General features: G+C 33.2%; 1 protein-coding gene across 3 annotated transcripts in view; it reads left to right on the plus strand.

Annotated features, from left to right (window-relative positions):
• The window catches only part of SOX6 (SRY-box transcription factor 6), a 596,389-nt gene that overhangs the window by 327,788 nt on the left and 250,505 nt on the right, over positions 1-18,096 (plus strand). For all 3 annotated transcript variants that reach the window (XM_080816117.1, XM_080816115.1, XM_080816116.1), the window contains one exon: positions 17,844-17,933. In XM_080816117.1, coding sequence (XP_080672243.1) covers positions 17,844-17,933 — 90 coding nt within the window. The remainder of the gene's footprint in view (positions 1-17,843; positions 17,934-18,096) is intronic.

The raw sequence follows: 18,096 nt of genomic DNA on the forward strand, positions 1-18,096 counted from the left end.
GTCTTTAGAATACAGTGGCAACTTCTAAGCTCCTTAAATGCCAGGCTGGACACCAGAAGTTGGCCACATATACATTTGTTTGTCTTTATTATCTCATTTATCTACTTAGCATCACCAGGATAATGTTGACTAGAAGGGTAATAGTAGATATTTTTGTTTTATTTTTGAGCTTAGAAGAAAGGATTCAGTATTTCACCATTACTAATGATATTTGCTGTGTATGTATGATCAAGATAAGGAAGTGCTCAGGGGCGCCTGGGTGGCTCAGGGGTTTAAGCCTCTGCCTTCAGCTCGGGTCATGATCTCAGGGTCCTGGGATCGAGCCCCGCATCGGGCTCTCTGCTCAGCAGGAGCCTGCTTCCCCTTCTCTCTGTCTGCCTAGCTCTGATTTCTCTCTGTCAAATAAATAAAATCTTTAAAAAAAAAAATTAAAAAAAAAAAAAGATAAGGAAGTGCTCATTTATTCCTGATTGCCAAAGTTCTTTATTTTTAAATCTTGGATGGGTATTGAATGTTACAATATGTTTTCTCTGCATCTACTGTAATGATCATATAATTTTTTCACTTTTATTATAAGGTACATTATATTGATGTTTGAATCTTTAAGAAACTTTGCATTCCTGGAATAATTTCCACTTGGCCTTTTTCTATGTATTGTTGGATTATATTTGCTAATATTATTGAGGATTTTTGAATCTATGCTTATGAGGGACATTGGTCTGTAGATTTCTCTTGTAATGTACTTGCCAAGGTTTTTCTGGCCTCATAAAATGAAGTGTTTCCTCTTATTTTATTATCTGAAGAGTTTGCATAATATTGATAATATTTCTTCCTTAAATGTTTGGAAAAATTCACCAGTGTGGTAGTCAGGCTCTGGAATCAACTCTGAGGGAGGGCTTTTAATTATAAGCTCAGTATCTTTAGCAAATATAAAACTTTTTTCATTTTATATTTTAATAAGTGTATTTTTCAGGAAATGTTTCTGTTTTATCCAAATTTTCAAATTTATTAGAATAGTGTTCAGTCTGTCTTACTATCAGTATCTACAGGAATATATAGTTATATCTCTTTTTTCATTACTAATTCTAATATGTTTTCTCTATTACTTGATCAATCTTGATGAAGGTATATTAATTTCATTAATCTTTTCAAAGAACTGTCTTTTAGTTGTTTTTTTTTTCTATTGACTACAATTTTCTAGATCATTGACTTATGCTCTGAGATTATATTCATCATCATCCCTTTTTGGGGGTTTATTTGGTATATTTTTTGTAGATTAAGATGGAGCTTGGGTAATCAGTTTTCAATTTTTCTGCTTTTGTAATGTTTGCATTTAAAGTTTTAGTAACTGGATTATCTGACAATTTTTGATATGTCAGATTTTTATTATAATTTGGTTCAAAATATTATCTAATTTTTGTTGTGATTTAAATTCTGTAACTTAGATTGTTTAAGTGTGTTGCTTAAATCCTGATTTAGGGATTTTATAGTTATCTTTCTATTACCTATTTCTATTTGATTCCTTTGTGGTCAAAAACCATGCTTTCCATGATTTCAATTCTTTGAAGTTTGCTTAGACTTGCTTCATCATTCAACATGTGGTCTATTTAAATAATTTTCCTTGGGACTTGAATAGATGTATTATACGAATTATTTAGTATAGTGTTTGATATATGACAATTAACGTAAGTTAATAATGTTCAAAGAGGGACTTAATCTTCTAAGATGAACAAGAGATTTTGATCAACTATATATAATAACTGTTTTTAAGAAATTAGAAAACAAGATGCACAAGACTATAATCTATGAGGGAAGTGAAACAAACTGAGCCATAAGATTATCCTGGCTTTCTATCTAGTGGCATTTACCAGACCATTATGCAGGGAGAGCCAACCCAAGTACTATAGAGAAGGCTTGCTGAACTGAGCAGTCATCAGAATTTTGGGAAATTGTAGTGGCTATAATTTTCAGGTGGAAGTCTGAGAGTGAAAGGAGCTATACAGAGAAAACTTCAAAAATCTTCTCTGGGGTCGCTTTGAGTTTCTGGCTGAACACTTAGTGTACCTAAATAGAGTTTGAGTATAAGAGGCTGGGCAAAGGACAACTACCTGGAAAAGAAAAACTACTAAACTGCAAAACTATCAGGGTTCACATATTATTGGGAGACATTATTTAAGTTCTAACTTGCTACAGTGGAGTGTCCTCATTAAACACTCAGGGCATTCAGTGGAGACCCAGAAAAGCCATACCTTTGGAATGAGAATAAATTATCCCTAGAGTAAAAGGTACTCTAGGAACACCTACATGGTTCAGTCAGAAGAGCATGTGACTCTTGATCTCAGGGTCATGAATTTGAGCCCCAGGCTGAGTGTAGAGATTATTTTACAAAATAAATGAATAATTAAATAAATCCATTATTAAAAAGCTTAAAAAGAAGCCTCAAACTGATTAAGATGATCCATGAGAAAATGGATACCCATCTGAAGAAAATTCAAACCATTGAAAGGAAAAGAACAAATTCTAAATACTCAGAAACATAATATACATATTATCCAGTATCTAGTAAAAATACTAGACATATGAAAAAGCAAGAAAACATAAACCTATAAGCATGAGAAAAATTGGTCAATAGAAAGAGACCCAGAAATTACAGAGATGATAGGATTAGCAATGACAATGACTTTAGCATAACTATTGTAACCTGAAACCATAAATCTCCTAGAAGAAAACATAGGCAGTAATCTCTTTGACACTGGCTATAGAAACATTTTTCTAATGTGTCTCCTCAGGCAAGCAAAATTAAACAACAAAAGCAAAATTAAACTATTGGTACTATACCAAAAGGAAAAACTTTTGTACAGGAAAGAAAACTATCAACAAAAAGGCAACCTACTCAGTGGAAGATGATGTTTGCATATGATATATCCAATGAGGAGCTAATATCCAAAATATATAAAGAACTTAGACCTCTTAACACCAAAAAAAAAAAAAAAAAAATCCAATTAAAAATGGAAGAGGACCTAACTAGACACTTTCCTGAAGAAGACATACAAATGGTCAACAGACACATGAAGAGATGCTCAACATCACTAATCATTAGGGAAATGCAAATCAAAAAACTACAGTGAGATATCATCTTGTACTTGTCAGAGTGGCTAAAATCAAAACCAAGAAATAACAAGTATTCATGAGGATGTGGTGAGAAAGAAACTCTCTCATGCATTGTCAGTAGAAATGCAAATTGGTGCAGTCACTGTGGGAAACAGCATGGAGGTTTCCCTCAAAAAATTAAAATAGAATTACCATGTGATCCAGTAATTCCTCTACTGTGTATTGACCCAAAGTAAAGGAAAACACTAATTCAAAAAGATATATGCACCCCTGTGTTTATTGCAGTATTATTTATCATAGCAAAGACATGGAAGCAGCCCAAACATTCGTCTGTAGATGAATGGATAAAGAAGAAATCTTATACACATATAATACACACACACACACACACATATACACAATAGAACATTACATAGCAATAAAAATGAATGAGAAACTGCCATTTGCAACAACATGGATGGACCTAGAGGGCATAATGTTAAGTGAAATAAGTCAGTCAGAGAAAGACAAATACATGTGATTTCACTCATGTGGAATTTAGGAAACAAAACAAATGAACAAAGAAAGAAAGAGACAAAAAGTAGATGTGGAATACAGAGAAAAACTGCTGGTTGGGAGACAGAAGGTTAGTAGGGGAAGGGATAAAGGGGATTAAGAATACATTTATCTTGATGAACACTGAAAAATATATGGAATTGTTGAATCGTTATACATCTGAAAATGATGCTGTATGTTAATTATGCTTTGATAAAAAATTAAATAGCTTAAATTATGAATATATTCAAGGATTTAAAGGAAAATATGAACATAATAATGAGAAATGGAAACAATAAAAAAGAGCATATAGAAATTCAGGAAGTGAAAACTATAGGGTCTGAGATTTAAAAATAAATACCTCATAAATGTAAATGCAAACAATTAACTGTAGATGAAAAGGTAAGTGAAACTAAAGACAGAACAATCAAAACCATCCAAACAGAAGCACAGGGAGAAAAAACTGAACAAAGACTCATAGCTTATGAGAAATAATGATGTATCATATGTGCAATTAGACTAGTTAAAGGTGATAGACACCCCCCAAAAAAGTGTGTGTGTGTGTGTGTATTTGAAGAAATAATGGCTGAAACAATTCCAAATTTGTCAAAAAATATAAAAGTTCAGATTTGAGGACAAAGAGAAAGAAAAATGTATATCAAAGCACACCAAAGTCAAATTGCTGAAAACTAACAAAAGAGAATCTTAAAAGTCACCATAGACACATTGTTTATAACAGTACCAAGAGATTATCCCTGACTTCACATCAGAAAAAATACAAGTTAGAAATATTTCAATTACATCTTTAGGAGTCCTAAAGGAAGAAAAAAACATTTTTAACCTAGAATTCACTATTTAACAAAATATTATTTAACAAAAATATTATTTAACATTAACATTAACATAAACATTATTTAACAAAAATATTCTTAAAAATTTTAGATGAAATAAAGGTATTTCAGACAAACCAAAGTTCAGGAAATTAATTGCCAGTAGATTTTCACCACAGAAAAATTTAAAGCAATTTTGTCAGCCTGAAGGAAAATGGAAATTCAGATTTTAAAAGAAATGAGGAGTAGTAGGAATGGTATATCTGAAGGCAAAGATAAAAGAAATTTATAATTCTAGTAATTAATTTAGTTATAATTGACCTTATAGCAAAAACAATAACCATGTGTTATGGAGTTTATAACAAAATAATATGTATCACAACAATAACACAAAAGATGGGGAGCAGTTTTAAGTTTCTTACATTGTATTTGAAGTAGAATATAATTTGTTCATAGATTGTTGTAACTAAGGATATATATTGAAATTTTTTTGCAAACCTCCACACCCAATATGGGGCTTGAACTTACAACCCCAAGTCAAGAGTTACCTGCTCTACTGACTAAGCCAGCCAGGTGCCCCATATATTGAAAATCTTTGATTAGCTATTAAATAATGAAACAAAGGTATAGGTAATAAGTCAATAGAGAAGATAAATGAAATTCTAAAAAAATAAATTTATTATAAGTCAGGGAAAGAGGACAAAAAGAAAAAAATAGGTGAAAATGTAGAAAACAAAGCAAGATGATAGACTTAGCCTCTATTAATAATTACATTAAATGTAAATAGACTGATTGTAATAATTTTATAAGGTAGAGATTGTCAGATCATATCTAAAATGATTTAACTAATATACTGGCTATGAGAAATACAGTAAATATAAAGATGTAGATAGGTTAAAAGTAGAAGGGTGGGCAAAAATACACTATACAAGCATTGGTGATAATAAAACTGAAGTGGCTATAATAATATAAAGGTAGACTTCAGAAAAAGAAATATTCCAGAGATAAAGAATAATATTTATTCTTTATATATATTTATGTATATAAATATATATTTATAATGCTTAAAGAGTCAATTCATCAAGGAGTTATAAAATTCCTAAATATGAAGAGTTTCAAAATACATGGAGCAAAAGTTGACAGAACTGAAAGGAAAAAAAAGAGATGTACAATGCAATTGTTGTTGGAGATTTCAGTAATCATCTTTCATAATTTGAAGGAAAAAACAAATAAACAAAAATCCAAAGACCTGAACAACCCTATCAATCAACTTAGGCTAATTGACATTGATAGAGCATTATACTTAAAAAACTGCAGAATAATTACTCTTTTCAAATGAATATGGAACATCTCACAAGATAAAATATATGTTGGTCCATAAACCAAGTCACAATAAACATAAAAAGATTGAAATTATGTAGAGTATATTCTCTGACCACAGTGGGAATAAATTGAAAATAGATAACAAAAGGAAATTTTAGAAATTCCTGAATATTTGGCAATTAAGCCACATACGTCTAAGTAAGCCATATACCAAAGAAGAAAGAACAAGGAAAATTATAAAATATATTAAACTGAATGATAATGAAAGCAAAACCTACCAAAATATGTGGGATGAAGCTAAAACAGAACTTTAAGGAAAATTTCATAATTTTGAAGATATTATTTTTTTAAGATTACTTATTTATTTTATAAAGAGAGAGAGGGAGGCAGGGAGGATGGGCAGGGACAGGGAGAAAGAGAATCTCAAGCAGACTGTCCACTGAGTACAGAGCCCAACCCTGTGGGGCTTTATCCCAGGACCCTGAAATCATGACCTGAGATGAAATCAATAGTCAGATATTCAGTTGACTAAGCCACCTAGGTGCCCCTAAGTATATTAAAGATGATACAGGATTAAAATTGATTCAAGATAAATATAGTAAAAATCCAAGATCTTTTTTGGACAGGCAACCTGATTCTAAAATTTATATGGAAATGCAAAGGACCTAAGAGAGCCCCCCACCTAAAAGAAGTCAAATAGAGGAACAAATTTGGAGGACTTATTCTATGTCATTTCAAGACTTACCATAAAGCTATAATAATCAAAACAGTTTGGTATGGTATAAGGTTAATGAACTGATCAATAAAACAGAACAAAGAATCTAGAATCTAGAAATAAACCTACACACACAGAATAAGTCAAAGTGGATTATAGATCTAAATATAAAGTTAAAACATAAAGCTTTAGAAGAAAACACAGAAGAATAACTTTGTGATCTCAGTGGAGGTAAAGATTCTTTAGATGGTACCAAGAAAACACTGCTCATAAAGAAAAACTTGTTAATTGGGTAACATCAAAGTAAATGACTATCGCTCTTCAAAATATACCTTGTGAAAATAAAAAGGCATACTGCAGACCAGGTAAAAATATTTACAATACATATAACTGACAAAATATTTAAATAGATAATTCTTAACTGTGTGTATATAATATGTAATATAAATATGTGTATATATAACATATAAATGTGTAGTTTATAAAATATGTTTAAATATATAAATTAATCTTAAAACTCATTAAGGCAAAACTAGAATGACTACCATTAACATATTAAGAAGTGTTAATGAGAAAATGAAGCAACTAGAAATCTCATACTTGGTAGAAGTATAAAATGATGCAACCACTTTGGAAAACTTTTTGAGTTTCTTATAAAGTCAGTCACAGGGGCACTTGGGTGGCCCTGTTGGTTAAAACTTTGACTCTTGCTTTTGGTTCAGGTCATGATCTCCTGGTTGGAGATCTAGCCCCACAATGGACCCAATGCTCAGTGCAGTGTCTGCTTGAGATTCTTTCCTTTTCCCTCTCCCTCAGCAGCTGCTTCTCTCCCTGCTCACTCTCTCTCTCTAAATTAAATACATAAATAAAATCTTAAAAAAAAAATAAATTCAGGCACAGAACAGCCCTACTTTTAGAAGAAGTTCCATTCTTAGAGGGGAAAAGAGACATATTAATAAAAAGATTATGAATGAGTTTTTCTATTAGCCTGATTTCTAATAGCTCAAAAGTGGGAAAAACCTGCATGTCCATAAACAAACAAGTTTTGTGTGTATACAGTGGAAATCTACCCATTAACAAAAAGGATCAAATTGCTAACCCATGTTGCAACATGACTGAATTTCAAAAATATTAATTTGTATTCAAAAAAGTTCCTACTGTATACTTTCATAGTCTTTTATGAAATTCAAGACTAGGCAAAACTATTCTGTAGTAATAGAAATCAGTTCAGTGGTTGCCCAGGGCTAGGATTATGGATCATTGAAAGAGAGCACAAGATAACTATTATCTTCTTTGGGGTGACAGATACATGAATGTATAATTAGGCAAAATTCATAGAATTTACATTTAAAATGAGTGCCTTTATTACATGTATATATTAAATTATACATCAGTATGATTAATTTTAAAAAGCAAAGTAGTTCTGTAGTTGCTTGACATACACAAAAAAGTAATTTTTTTTTAGTATATTAGGAAATTTATTTTAGTACTTACTATATTCACAGCTCTGGATTAAATATTATGGAAGAATACAAAGTGGTATCAGAAACATTTCTTGACCATCAAGGAACTTAATATTTAGTTAGAGTAATGCAGTAGGAACTTGATTGTATACTTAATCATATGGTAGTAAAATTATTAAGTAACAGCAGTGATAGATGTAGAAAAGAGTTATGAAGTTCAGAGATAATGAGTTGATCCATGAAGAGAATAAAAAGCACAGTGCCTGACAGATAATATATGCTCAACAAGTTTATTTTGTTTTTTGGAGGATGTGAATTTCCAAGGTATAATTGAGGAGGTGGTATTTAATAATGTAGGCCCTACAAAATAGGGAAGGTTTTAGAAAGCATCAAGAACTGCGGAGACATTCAGATCAGAAGGATGTCATGTGCAAAGGTAAAGTGAAAAAACCACACGTTTTGTACAAAAGAGTGATATATATTTAGTGCCCTCATTTGAGCAGAATGAAAAGCTTCATGTAGGAAGAATAATAGGAGGTGAATCACTAGGCCTATATTATGGAGGTCCTTAAAACCAATTTAAGAAGTATAACCTTATGTTAAATTTATACTTATGAATTGTCTATGTAGAAATAAAACAGACAAGAAAGGCTATTTCATCAGAAAAAAAAACTTATTTTGTAATTTCATTATATAACACTAAATAAAAAGTCAATTAACCAGAACAATGAAGCTGTTTTGATGAACACAAAACTGAAATTGGGGCTTGCTGATTTTATTTTATTTTATTTTATTTTATTTTATTTTATTTTATTTTATTTTATTTTAAAGATTTTATTTATTTATTTGACAAACAGAGACCACAAGTAGGCAGAGAGGCAGGCGGGGGGTGGGGAATGCAGGCTCCCCGCTGAGCAGAGAGCCCAATGAACGGCTCAATCCCACGACCCTGAGATCATGGCCTGAGCCGAAGGCAGAGGCTTAACCCACTGAGCCACCCAGGCACCCCAAGGGGCTTGCTGATTTTAGATGGGAGTTTTTTGTTTATTGGTTTGGTTTTGGGTTTTGTTCTGTTTTTTTTGTTTGTTTGTTTGTTTTGTTTTGTTTTGTTTTTAATGAGCACCAGCTTCCACTTTATTTCTGCTCTATTTTCTTTTGGTTGCATCATGTTTAGAAAAATCCTAATTTAAGATTTTTTTTAAAAGATTTTATTTATTTATTTGACAGATCACAAGTAGGCAGAGAGGCAGGCAGAGAGAGAAGGGAGGAAGCAGGCTCCCTGCTGAGCAGAGAGCCCGATTCGGGGCTCGATCCCAGGACGCCGGGATCATGACCCGAGCGGAAGGCAGCGGCTCTAACCCACTGAGCCACCCAGGCGCCCCAGAAGAATCCTAATTTAGATAGCTAAATTGTAAATAACAATCCTATAACAGTTTAATTAATTAATTAATTTAGAGAAGTGGAGGAAGATCAGAGGGGGAGAGAGAAAATCCTTGAGCAGACTGCCTGCTGAGCACAGAGCCTGACAAAGGGCTCGATCTCACAACCCTGAGATCATGACCTGTACCAAAATCAAGAGTTAGATTCTTAACCAACTGAGTCACCCTAGTACCCCTACAACAGATTACTTTAAAGTTGCTACATATTTTTCAATAAAGCAGAGGTTTATTTCAAGATTTACATAATAAATGTTTTAACCTGGTAGTACAAGTTAACATGTTGGTGTTGGTAGTTTCCAGTGTGTTACCATTCGGAATATAACAGATTTGAATAGGTATGGCAGTTTTTATCATGGTTTTCATATTGTTTAGATTTATTTTTTTAAGTTGCAAAGGGCAGAAACCCAACTCATACTAGCTTAAGCAAAAATAGGACTCTATCGGCTTACATTACCAAGAAGATCAGGAGCAGTTCTTTTTTTGGACTGGAACTACACCACTGGTTCTCTTGGGTCTCAGGCCTTTGCACTTCAACTAGAACTTACATTGTCAAGGCTCCTGGGTCTGCAACTGGTGTGACTGTGGGTTTTGGGACTTTGGCTCCATAACCAGGGCTGGGGTGCCTGGGTGGCTCGGTTGATGAAGCATCCAAATCTTTTTTTTTTTTTTTTTAAGATTTTATTTATTTATTTATTTGACAGACAGAGATCACAAGTAAGCAGAGAGGCAGGCACAGAGAGAGGAGGAAGCAGGTTCCCCACTGAGCAGAGAGCCTGATGCGGGGCTCAATCCCAGGACCCTGGGATCATGACCTGAGCTGAAGACAGAGGCTTTAACCCATTGAGCCACCCAGGTGCCCCAAAGCATCCAAATCTTGACATCAGCTCAAGTCATGATTTCCTGGTGGTGAAATTGAGCCCCACATCAGGCTCTGTGCTCGGCGGAGGAGTATGCTTGAGATTCTCTCTCTCTCTCCCCTCAGCCCCTACCACCTCAAATAAATAAATAAATCTTTAAAAAAATTTGTTTGGCTTTTGCTTTTTTAGATGTAAGTATGCTAACATACTTAGCATATGTAGATGTAAAGATTTTAGCATATGTAGCATGTATATATATAAAGATGTGAAGATTTTGTTTATCTTCTCTTCTCTCCTGTTTTTCTTCGTATTTTTGGCTTCATTCACTCTTATTTCATACAGGCTCTTTCCATGTGCCAGAGAAGATGGGCATGACGAGTCAGGTCCACATGCTTATAGTTTCCAACCCGAATTTAAGAGAGCCTTTCCATGTAGTTCCAGCGTAGAATTCTGATTGCGTCAAATTACTGTCTGTGTGGCTAGCAGGAGCAGTAGGAAGCAGGCGGTAGAGCTCTGTGACTGGTAACTCCATCAGGACGATAGTGGTATTCAGAAATATTTCCCCAAAGAAACCGAAAGAAGGAATATAGGACACCAAAGTTATTGTTTTCACAGTCTAAAATAGTTTCTAAAAAGCAGTTAAGTATTGAAAAATATAAAAATGAAACATTTATAGAACCCAAGAACAGTGTCCCATGTTCTATGGTTTGATTACCTTAGCTTTTGGCAACGGAGCCGCAGAATATAGGGCAGGTCATGAGAGGAGGTCATGATGAGTAAAAATTTTATGAAGATGGACAGCCGTGGTTTCTAATAGAACATTTTTGCTTGTTAAAATTGTGGTAAATTTGAAGGTCCATGGGCAATGAGCTACCGTGAAAAACCAAGGTCTCTGGCTGCACATTTACTTCTTCTATATGAAGATAAAACCTAATTTGGAAGGGATTTCTTTTTAAGTTCAATAGTATTTTTAAGCAGCCTCTTAACTATTCCTTAGTGGATGATATTCAGAAAAGGAAAGCTCTTAGTTCAAACCCAGATAAGGTATTAAGGAAAGGGAAATACGAAGGAACAGGAAGACCAGAATAATGGAGTTTGTATCGAGAACTGGCTGTTGAACACTATTGACTTTTCACGGCAGTACCTGGACTTTGTAGTGCCCCTCTCTGAGGAACTAGAGTGCTTCACTCTGTGTCGGAAACAATAATAGATGTAATTATTCACTTTCTACAACTGATGCTGTGGTATAGAGACTATAATATTGATATTCAAATATGATTTAAACAGTCATTTCAGTAAAACTAGTGTGGAACTGGAGTCCGGGCTCTGTCACCAACTGCTTGACCTTGGGTAAGGCAAATGACTTCCTTATCTTGACTCTGTTCTCTTGTTTCTGAAATGAGGGTATTGGTCTTAATAACCATTGAAGTCTCTTTCAGTGACAGCAGTAGGCTATGAGCCTCTGGATAGTGTGCTGGGTGTTCCCCTCTATCTCTGTATTGGCATTGGTAGTAATTATACTTTGATGGACGTGGGAGAGAAATTTGCTTTTGAGTGATCCCTCTGATACTGTTCTAGGTGCTAAGCAGCCTTGGAAAGCAGATGAAACATATACCTCTTTCCTGCTTAGAACAATGTGATTTCCATGAATGTCTGTTAAGTGCCAATTTTGAGGGATTCCCATAAAAAATTATCAAAGACTTTGGTAGACAAAAATGGTGCAAAGAAAGAATATTGCACCTAATGCGATGATGTCTGCATGTGTATTTCTGCCAGGTTTCAAGTGTGGATCTTTTTCTCCCTTATGAATATGCCAAAATCTTGCATCTAATAGTTCTAATGACATTTCCAAAGCTCCCATTGACACACACATACATACACGCTCACAGTATATTATCTAGTAAAGTGGTTGTGGAATTAACATTCTTTCCTGGAAGGAAAAATATCTGATTTAATGACCAAATCATTTTAAGGCAGCACAACAGAATTTCACAGGAACTAAATCTATTTCTTCACACCGATCATGCATGTTTTACTCAAGCATTGAGTCATTAGCATGTTTATAATGGTTCTAATTTAGCACAACATTTTCTGAATTTTATCCTTGAGTCATTTACAAATTGTTCATATTGAATAAACAAAGGAAACAGATTGCATTTTATACTTAGTAATTTATCTGAAAGAAGAGGGGAGGGTTAATTGTTTTAAAGTTTTGGTCTGTTTGGGGAAGTGAGCCTGCTTTTTCATTGCTAGGCATAAATGCCATTTCTCATATTTTTGGGGATGGGGGGTGCTATGGAGGAGTAAAATGAAAAATTAGGACCAGGACAAGATTGGCCACTCCCAGAGGGGAGTGTGGAGCAAAAGGGGAGCTGGCACGAGATTATCCAAAACAGTTGGTGCATTCCTTAATGATCAAGTGCTTGAGAAGTCCAGCTCTTCCTGGCAGAGCATCTGTGTTGATGTTTATATCACTGCCCTGCTGTATGGGAAAGGCATGCTTTCTCTTGCTGCTTGGCTAAAAATAGGATGGAATATAGCATTGTATGAGATATTTTAAGATAGCAAAAACATTTAAGAGGTTAAAGGTTTGGCTTTTGGATCAAAAAAGATCAGTGATATAACTCGTGTTTCTTGCAGACTGAATTTTATCTAGAGTTTGTCAGTGATTCGAACTCTGTTAAGGCAAGTTATTCTAGGTTCATTTGGTGCAGTCTGAAAACCCATTCTGCTCTCTTTTCTGTCAGCTTCCCAGCATGAAGAGCAGGCCTGAAAACTGCCTCTATTTATACCCCCTTGTTCGTATTTGGAAAACCAGTTGTTTCATTGGAGAGAGGGGGAGAGAGAGAAGGACAGCACGAGCATTCGTCAGGGAGTGTGTTTTGTACGTTATAGTGACTTCAAAATAAAACTGGCACATTTTGGTGTCTAATTATTTTTAGTGAGCTTGGAGGGTTTTAATTAAAATTTAAGAGTGCTCTTCAAGCTCTCCAAGCTCCAATTTTATCCCACTGTATTGTGGAGCACTTGTCACTGTGGAAAAATGTACAGTAACTGGCATGTGCATCTCTGTTTCCTAAAGAAAAATGTGGGATGGATGACCAGCTGGAAAATAAATACATGTATGTAGTCTGAACTAGTAGTAAACCAAGGCCAAAGGTACTTTTGATAATTTACCATTGTTCTTGAATACATTAAAAATTTATTGCTTTTGAAATCTATGATTCTTACTGTAAAAATAAAAGGAATTGATTTAATATTCTCTTAAAAGATTTAAAGCAAGAAGAAATCTGCATACTGTGGCAGCAGTCATTGTTTTTTCTCACTGAAATATTTTAAAGATATTTTTCATGTCATGTTTCTAATGTTTTAGAATTTATGACTTCATCACAGTGAGGCAGAAGGAATAGTGTTTACTCACAGGTGAATTGTTTTAAAGTACCCGTGCCCTAAAATTTTTCCCCATTATTCTTTCCTCTTCCCCCATGCTGTAGTTTTAGCAATCAATGATTTATTTATTTATTCTCTTTGGTGCGTTTTAAATACTTTCACTTTGTTCAGAATAGGAGTTAATATTGCTGTGGCTTTGTTTAACTAGGAATAATTTAAAATTATTCCTAAAATATTATCATACAGGTTAGGAAATAAATATCTCACATACTCTCACTTCAAATTTCTCTTGTATGGTGAAATTAATTGTTAACATGATAAAGCATTCTTGACTCACCTGGCCTGAAACCTTGATACTTAGGAAGCAGAAATGTTGCTTTGCAATCCATTTGCAGGGTATTTATTAAAAATTATTTCTGAATAGTATTTTTACTTTTTTCTTTAGAAAAAGTTTCTCGAAAAACTTAAAATGCAAAGGAAAAGAGAAAAACAAAAAACTGTGACCAAGAAAGAATTTTAACATGTCAAAGCCTTTTACATCCTTGATTAAAATATAAGCAAGAATTGAAGTGCACCTCTTGATTTTTGAATTTTGTTTTAAACACATTATTTACAAAAATTACCTAAGATAAATGTAATAAAATCCTGCATTTCACTGAATATGTATTAGTTTATGGACACTAATCCTTTCAAAGTAAGTTGGGTTAATTTTGGCATTTTCCCCTTTTATGCTGAAATATTATGGCTTACATTCTTTTTAATGTGTATATTTCATGGTGACATTTTTTAAAATCTTGTAATGTTGTGGTTTTTTCTCCTAATTTCCAAAAAGTATGTAGTTTCTTTCCTATTTTTCAGCTGAAGGCAGTTCAGTCAAAATACTAAAATTTGAATAATCAAACTCAGATAGTAAAATATGCTATATATTATTTCATGTTTTGAGAACTGCAGAACTACTATCTAAGTATATTAGCTGTTTTCAGGTCAGTTGCCTAAAACATATTTTTCCTGTATAAAATAATCCAAGAATATCTAGGTGATATTAGGTCATTTTATTGCATCTGGAATCCTCTATGACTACTGAGTTAAAGCCAGTCTGTGTGGTCTTACTCATCCCATGTACATAATACAAACTGGACTTCTTGACTTATTCTCACCTCTTTGGTTTTAGCCTTTGTGCGTGATCAGAATGGGGTTAAGTCTGATCTGATCAATTATATCTGTAAAGCTAGTGCCCTGTTAATGTAGTTGAAGGATGTGCCACATAGAGGATGAATCCTTTTAATTTAAACCCTTACCTGGATATTGCATTGAGTGGGAAATTTTAAAACATAAATTTTTATTTACAACTTTATCTATTATATATCTCCTCATTCCAAGTCAGAAACGCCTCAGGGGTAGCAGTAGTGTCCTTCACCTGTGTGGTATTTGTTAATACTCTGTATCTTCTGGCCTTTTCCCCCTCATCTTACTTGCTTTACATTACGGTATGGAGCATGCTAAAACTAATCGTGGCATGCCCTTTGAGATTTGGCAGTCAGATAATTAGGTGAGAAAGAGGGGAGTTTTTCAAGAGACTTCCCGAGTTTTGAATCTTCCTGGCATCTCTTAGAATTGAGGTTAAATTGATAAGGCTATATGCAGTGACTTCTATTGTCCTGTAGTGAAAGGCAATCAGTGATTGTTATTAAATATTTTCATGAGTTATAAATATAAACATGGAAAGCCTGCTTTATTTTTTTCCCCTCAGTTTCTTCTACTGAAATGGGAACTCATATTAACTAGATTAACTCAGCATTATGTTGAGGATTAATTTTTTAATAGGAATGTGAAATGCTTTGATGTTATTAACCATTTTATTAATGAGTAGCTTTTATGTGGAGCTGTGTACACATGGTCTGATTTATGTTTGAAGTGTGTGTTCCTGTTGTCCATACAGTTCTATTTTTCTCCCATGAAGCTTCAGCATTCTTTTCCTGGAGCTCTGAAAGATTTCAGGTCTATTTATAGAAATGAGAGACATATTTTAGCCTGTTTTACATTTAGTGTGTATCTAATCCTAGTTTATGAACTTGCTCTGAATTTGTGATCATTACTAGTAAATTGGGCTCTTGTCTTTTACTATTATAATATATACTCTCAACTCAAATTTGAACCAAACAAATTATGCTTTAGCATTTTTATCATTGATTATCAGTTTAGTGCAATGTTACAACATGTATGAAAGGGTTAAAAAAGAAAGAGCACCAACAGAACTGGGTAGGATAGGAACTTGAAGACATTTTGTTGATTATTCTTATCCATGATTTGATGTTCCATTGATCTCTCTCAGAAATTTAAACCTGTTTTGGGAAAAACTAATCTCTGTTAGGCATGGCTTTGAGGATTTACTTTTTAATTCCCAAATTTAGTATTTTCATTTTTATTACTTTAGCGTGAAAACAAAATGTGTATAAAACAAAGTACCTACCTTATTTTTGAATTTGAAATAAAAGTAGCAAGAGAACATTTTGGAAATTAAATGCAAACTGGCGTACGTATATGCACATAGTACCTTTTGGAAGGTTACTCAGTATCCAATTTTTAATCATGGTAGTAGATCACTTGTTGAAGCCTAAAAAAATAAATAGGAAAAAATAGAATAAAAGGAGGAGGGAAAGATAAAGGGAAGAGGGAAGGGAATGGGCAGTGAGATTTCACTTAATAGAACCAAGCTGACTTCTATTTAGAAAGAATTTTAGCTTCTGTGATAGCGAGCTGGAATGGTTGATGTTCTTCATCAGCCATTTCATGGCACGCTGATCTGGATTCCATCCATTCCTTGATTGATTGATCATGTCATGGACAAATGTTAATTGTTTTCACCAATACTCTCTAATGATGCATCGGTGTTCTCATTTCTTACCCAGGGCTCAGTGTCTTTTTTTTAAAGCTTATCTAGTTTCTAAAACCCTTTAGATCCATCTTGACCTTACTGTCATTCTAAAAAATTCAAGGAGGATTTAGAAGTTGGAGAAAAAAAATGAAAGGGAAAATGCTAAAGAGATAGGTACTGATATGGGAGAGGAAAGGCATTTGGAATTAGAGTAACTATTTTAAATATAATTTTAAAAAGGAGTTATCAGAATTTTGACACTTGGAATGTTAAAGTTAAGTGCAAGTATGCTTTTCACCGAGGATTTAGTATTTAAATCTGCATTCCCTTTTGGAAACATGGCCTATTTAAGATTTGAAGCTTAAAAAAAAAAATATATATATATATATATACACACACATATATATATAGTTGTAAACGGTAGCTCTAGTTGCAAACCCGTCTGAATAGAGACAAAAAAAATAACTCATTGAGAAAGTTTTGCTGATTATTAGGACACTAAAATTTAGATTTCTGTAACCTTTATGAATCTTTATAGAAACAACTATAATCCCTCCCTATAATCTAGTATGTTATTTAGATATGCGGTAGGAAAAGTAGTGTTTAACTGAGTATTCCTTTATAAGAATATATATCCCTTTCTATATAAGAGAAAAGTTTTAGTAGTTTTTATTACTGAGGGACAGAGAACATCTTGACTTTATTTTCTTTGAATGGGTATTTGACTTTATTTTCTTTGAATGGGTATTCTAAATGGGTATTTTACAAAAAATTGCCATATTTTATTTCTTTTTTTAAGGACTACACTTTGATTGGTTTCTTCTCCCTTGAAGATTTATCATTCTTCCTTGAAGAGCACATTAATTTTGCTTAGACTTAAAAAAAAAATCACCTGGATTAAAAGGACCAATATTTAAACTTAAACCAGAAAAGAACCCCCTTTTCTGTCCTATCAGTCTAAAAAATGATAAATGCTGATTGGATATTAATAGAATTATATTTATAATACCAAGACAAAATTATTAATTTTTATTTTTTTATTTTTTATTTTATTTTTATTAATTATTATATTTTTTCCTGGGAATAGTTCAAATAATATTCTGGTAAAAATAAGTTCAGTTGTGGTATTTTGTGATAGAGTAATATAATTGTCTGTATCCCAGGGTTAAAAGAACAATGAAAAGTAACTTTGATCATTTTAAAATGAGAGAATTTCTCCATAAACTGGCTTTTTGGATTTGTAATATTTTAATACCTAAAAAATACATATGTAATATATTTAATCCTTACTTTTTTACTCTAATAGATTCCTCCTGCATGGAAAAACTACTTTCAAAAGATTGGAAGGAAAAAATGGAAAGACTAAATACCAGTGAACTTCTTGGAGAAATTAAAGGTACAATATATGAAATATCAAACATATCAGTGTGGAGAACATGCTTACTGCTCTCTGTACCCTAATTAAATTCTTACCTTTAATATTTGTTTATATATGAGAGGGTAAATGTATAGTGTGTCCTTGAACTTTTATTCCTATAATGTTTACAGAATGAAATTCT

Source organism: Martes martes (assembly GCF_963455335.1).
Source record: "Martes martes genome assembly, chromosome: 10".
NCBI lineage: Eukaryota > Metazoa > Chordata > Mammalia > Carnivora > Mustelidae > Martes > Martes martes.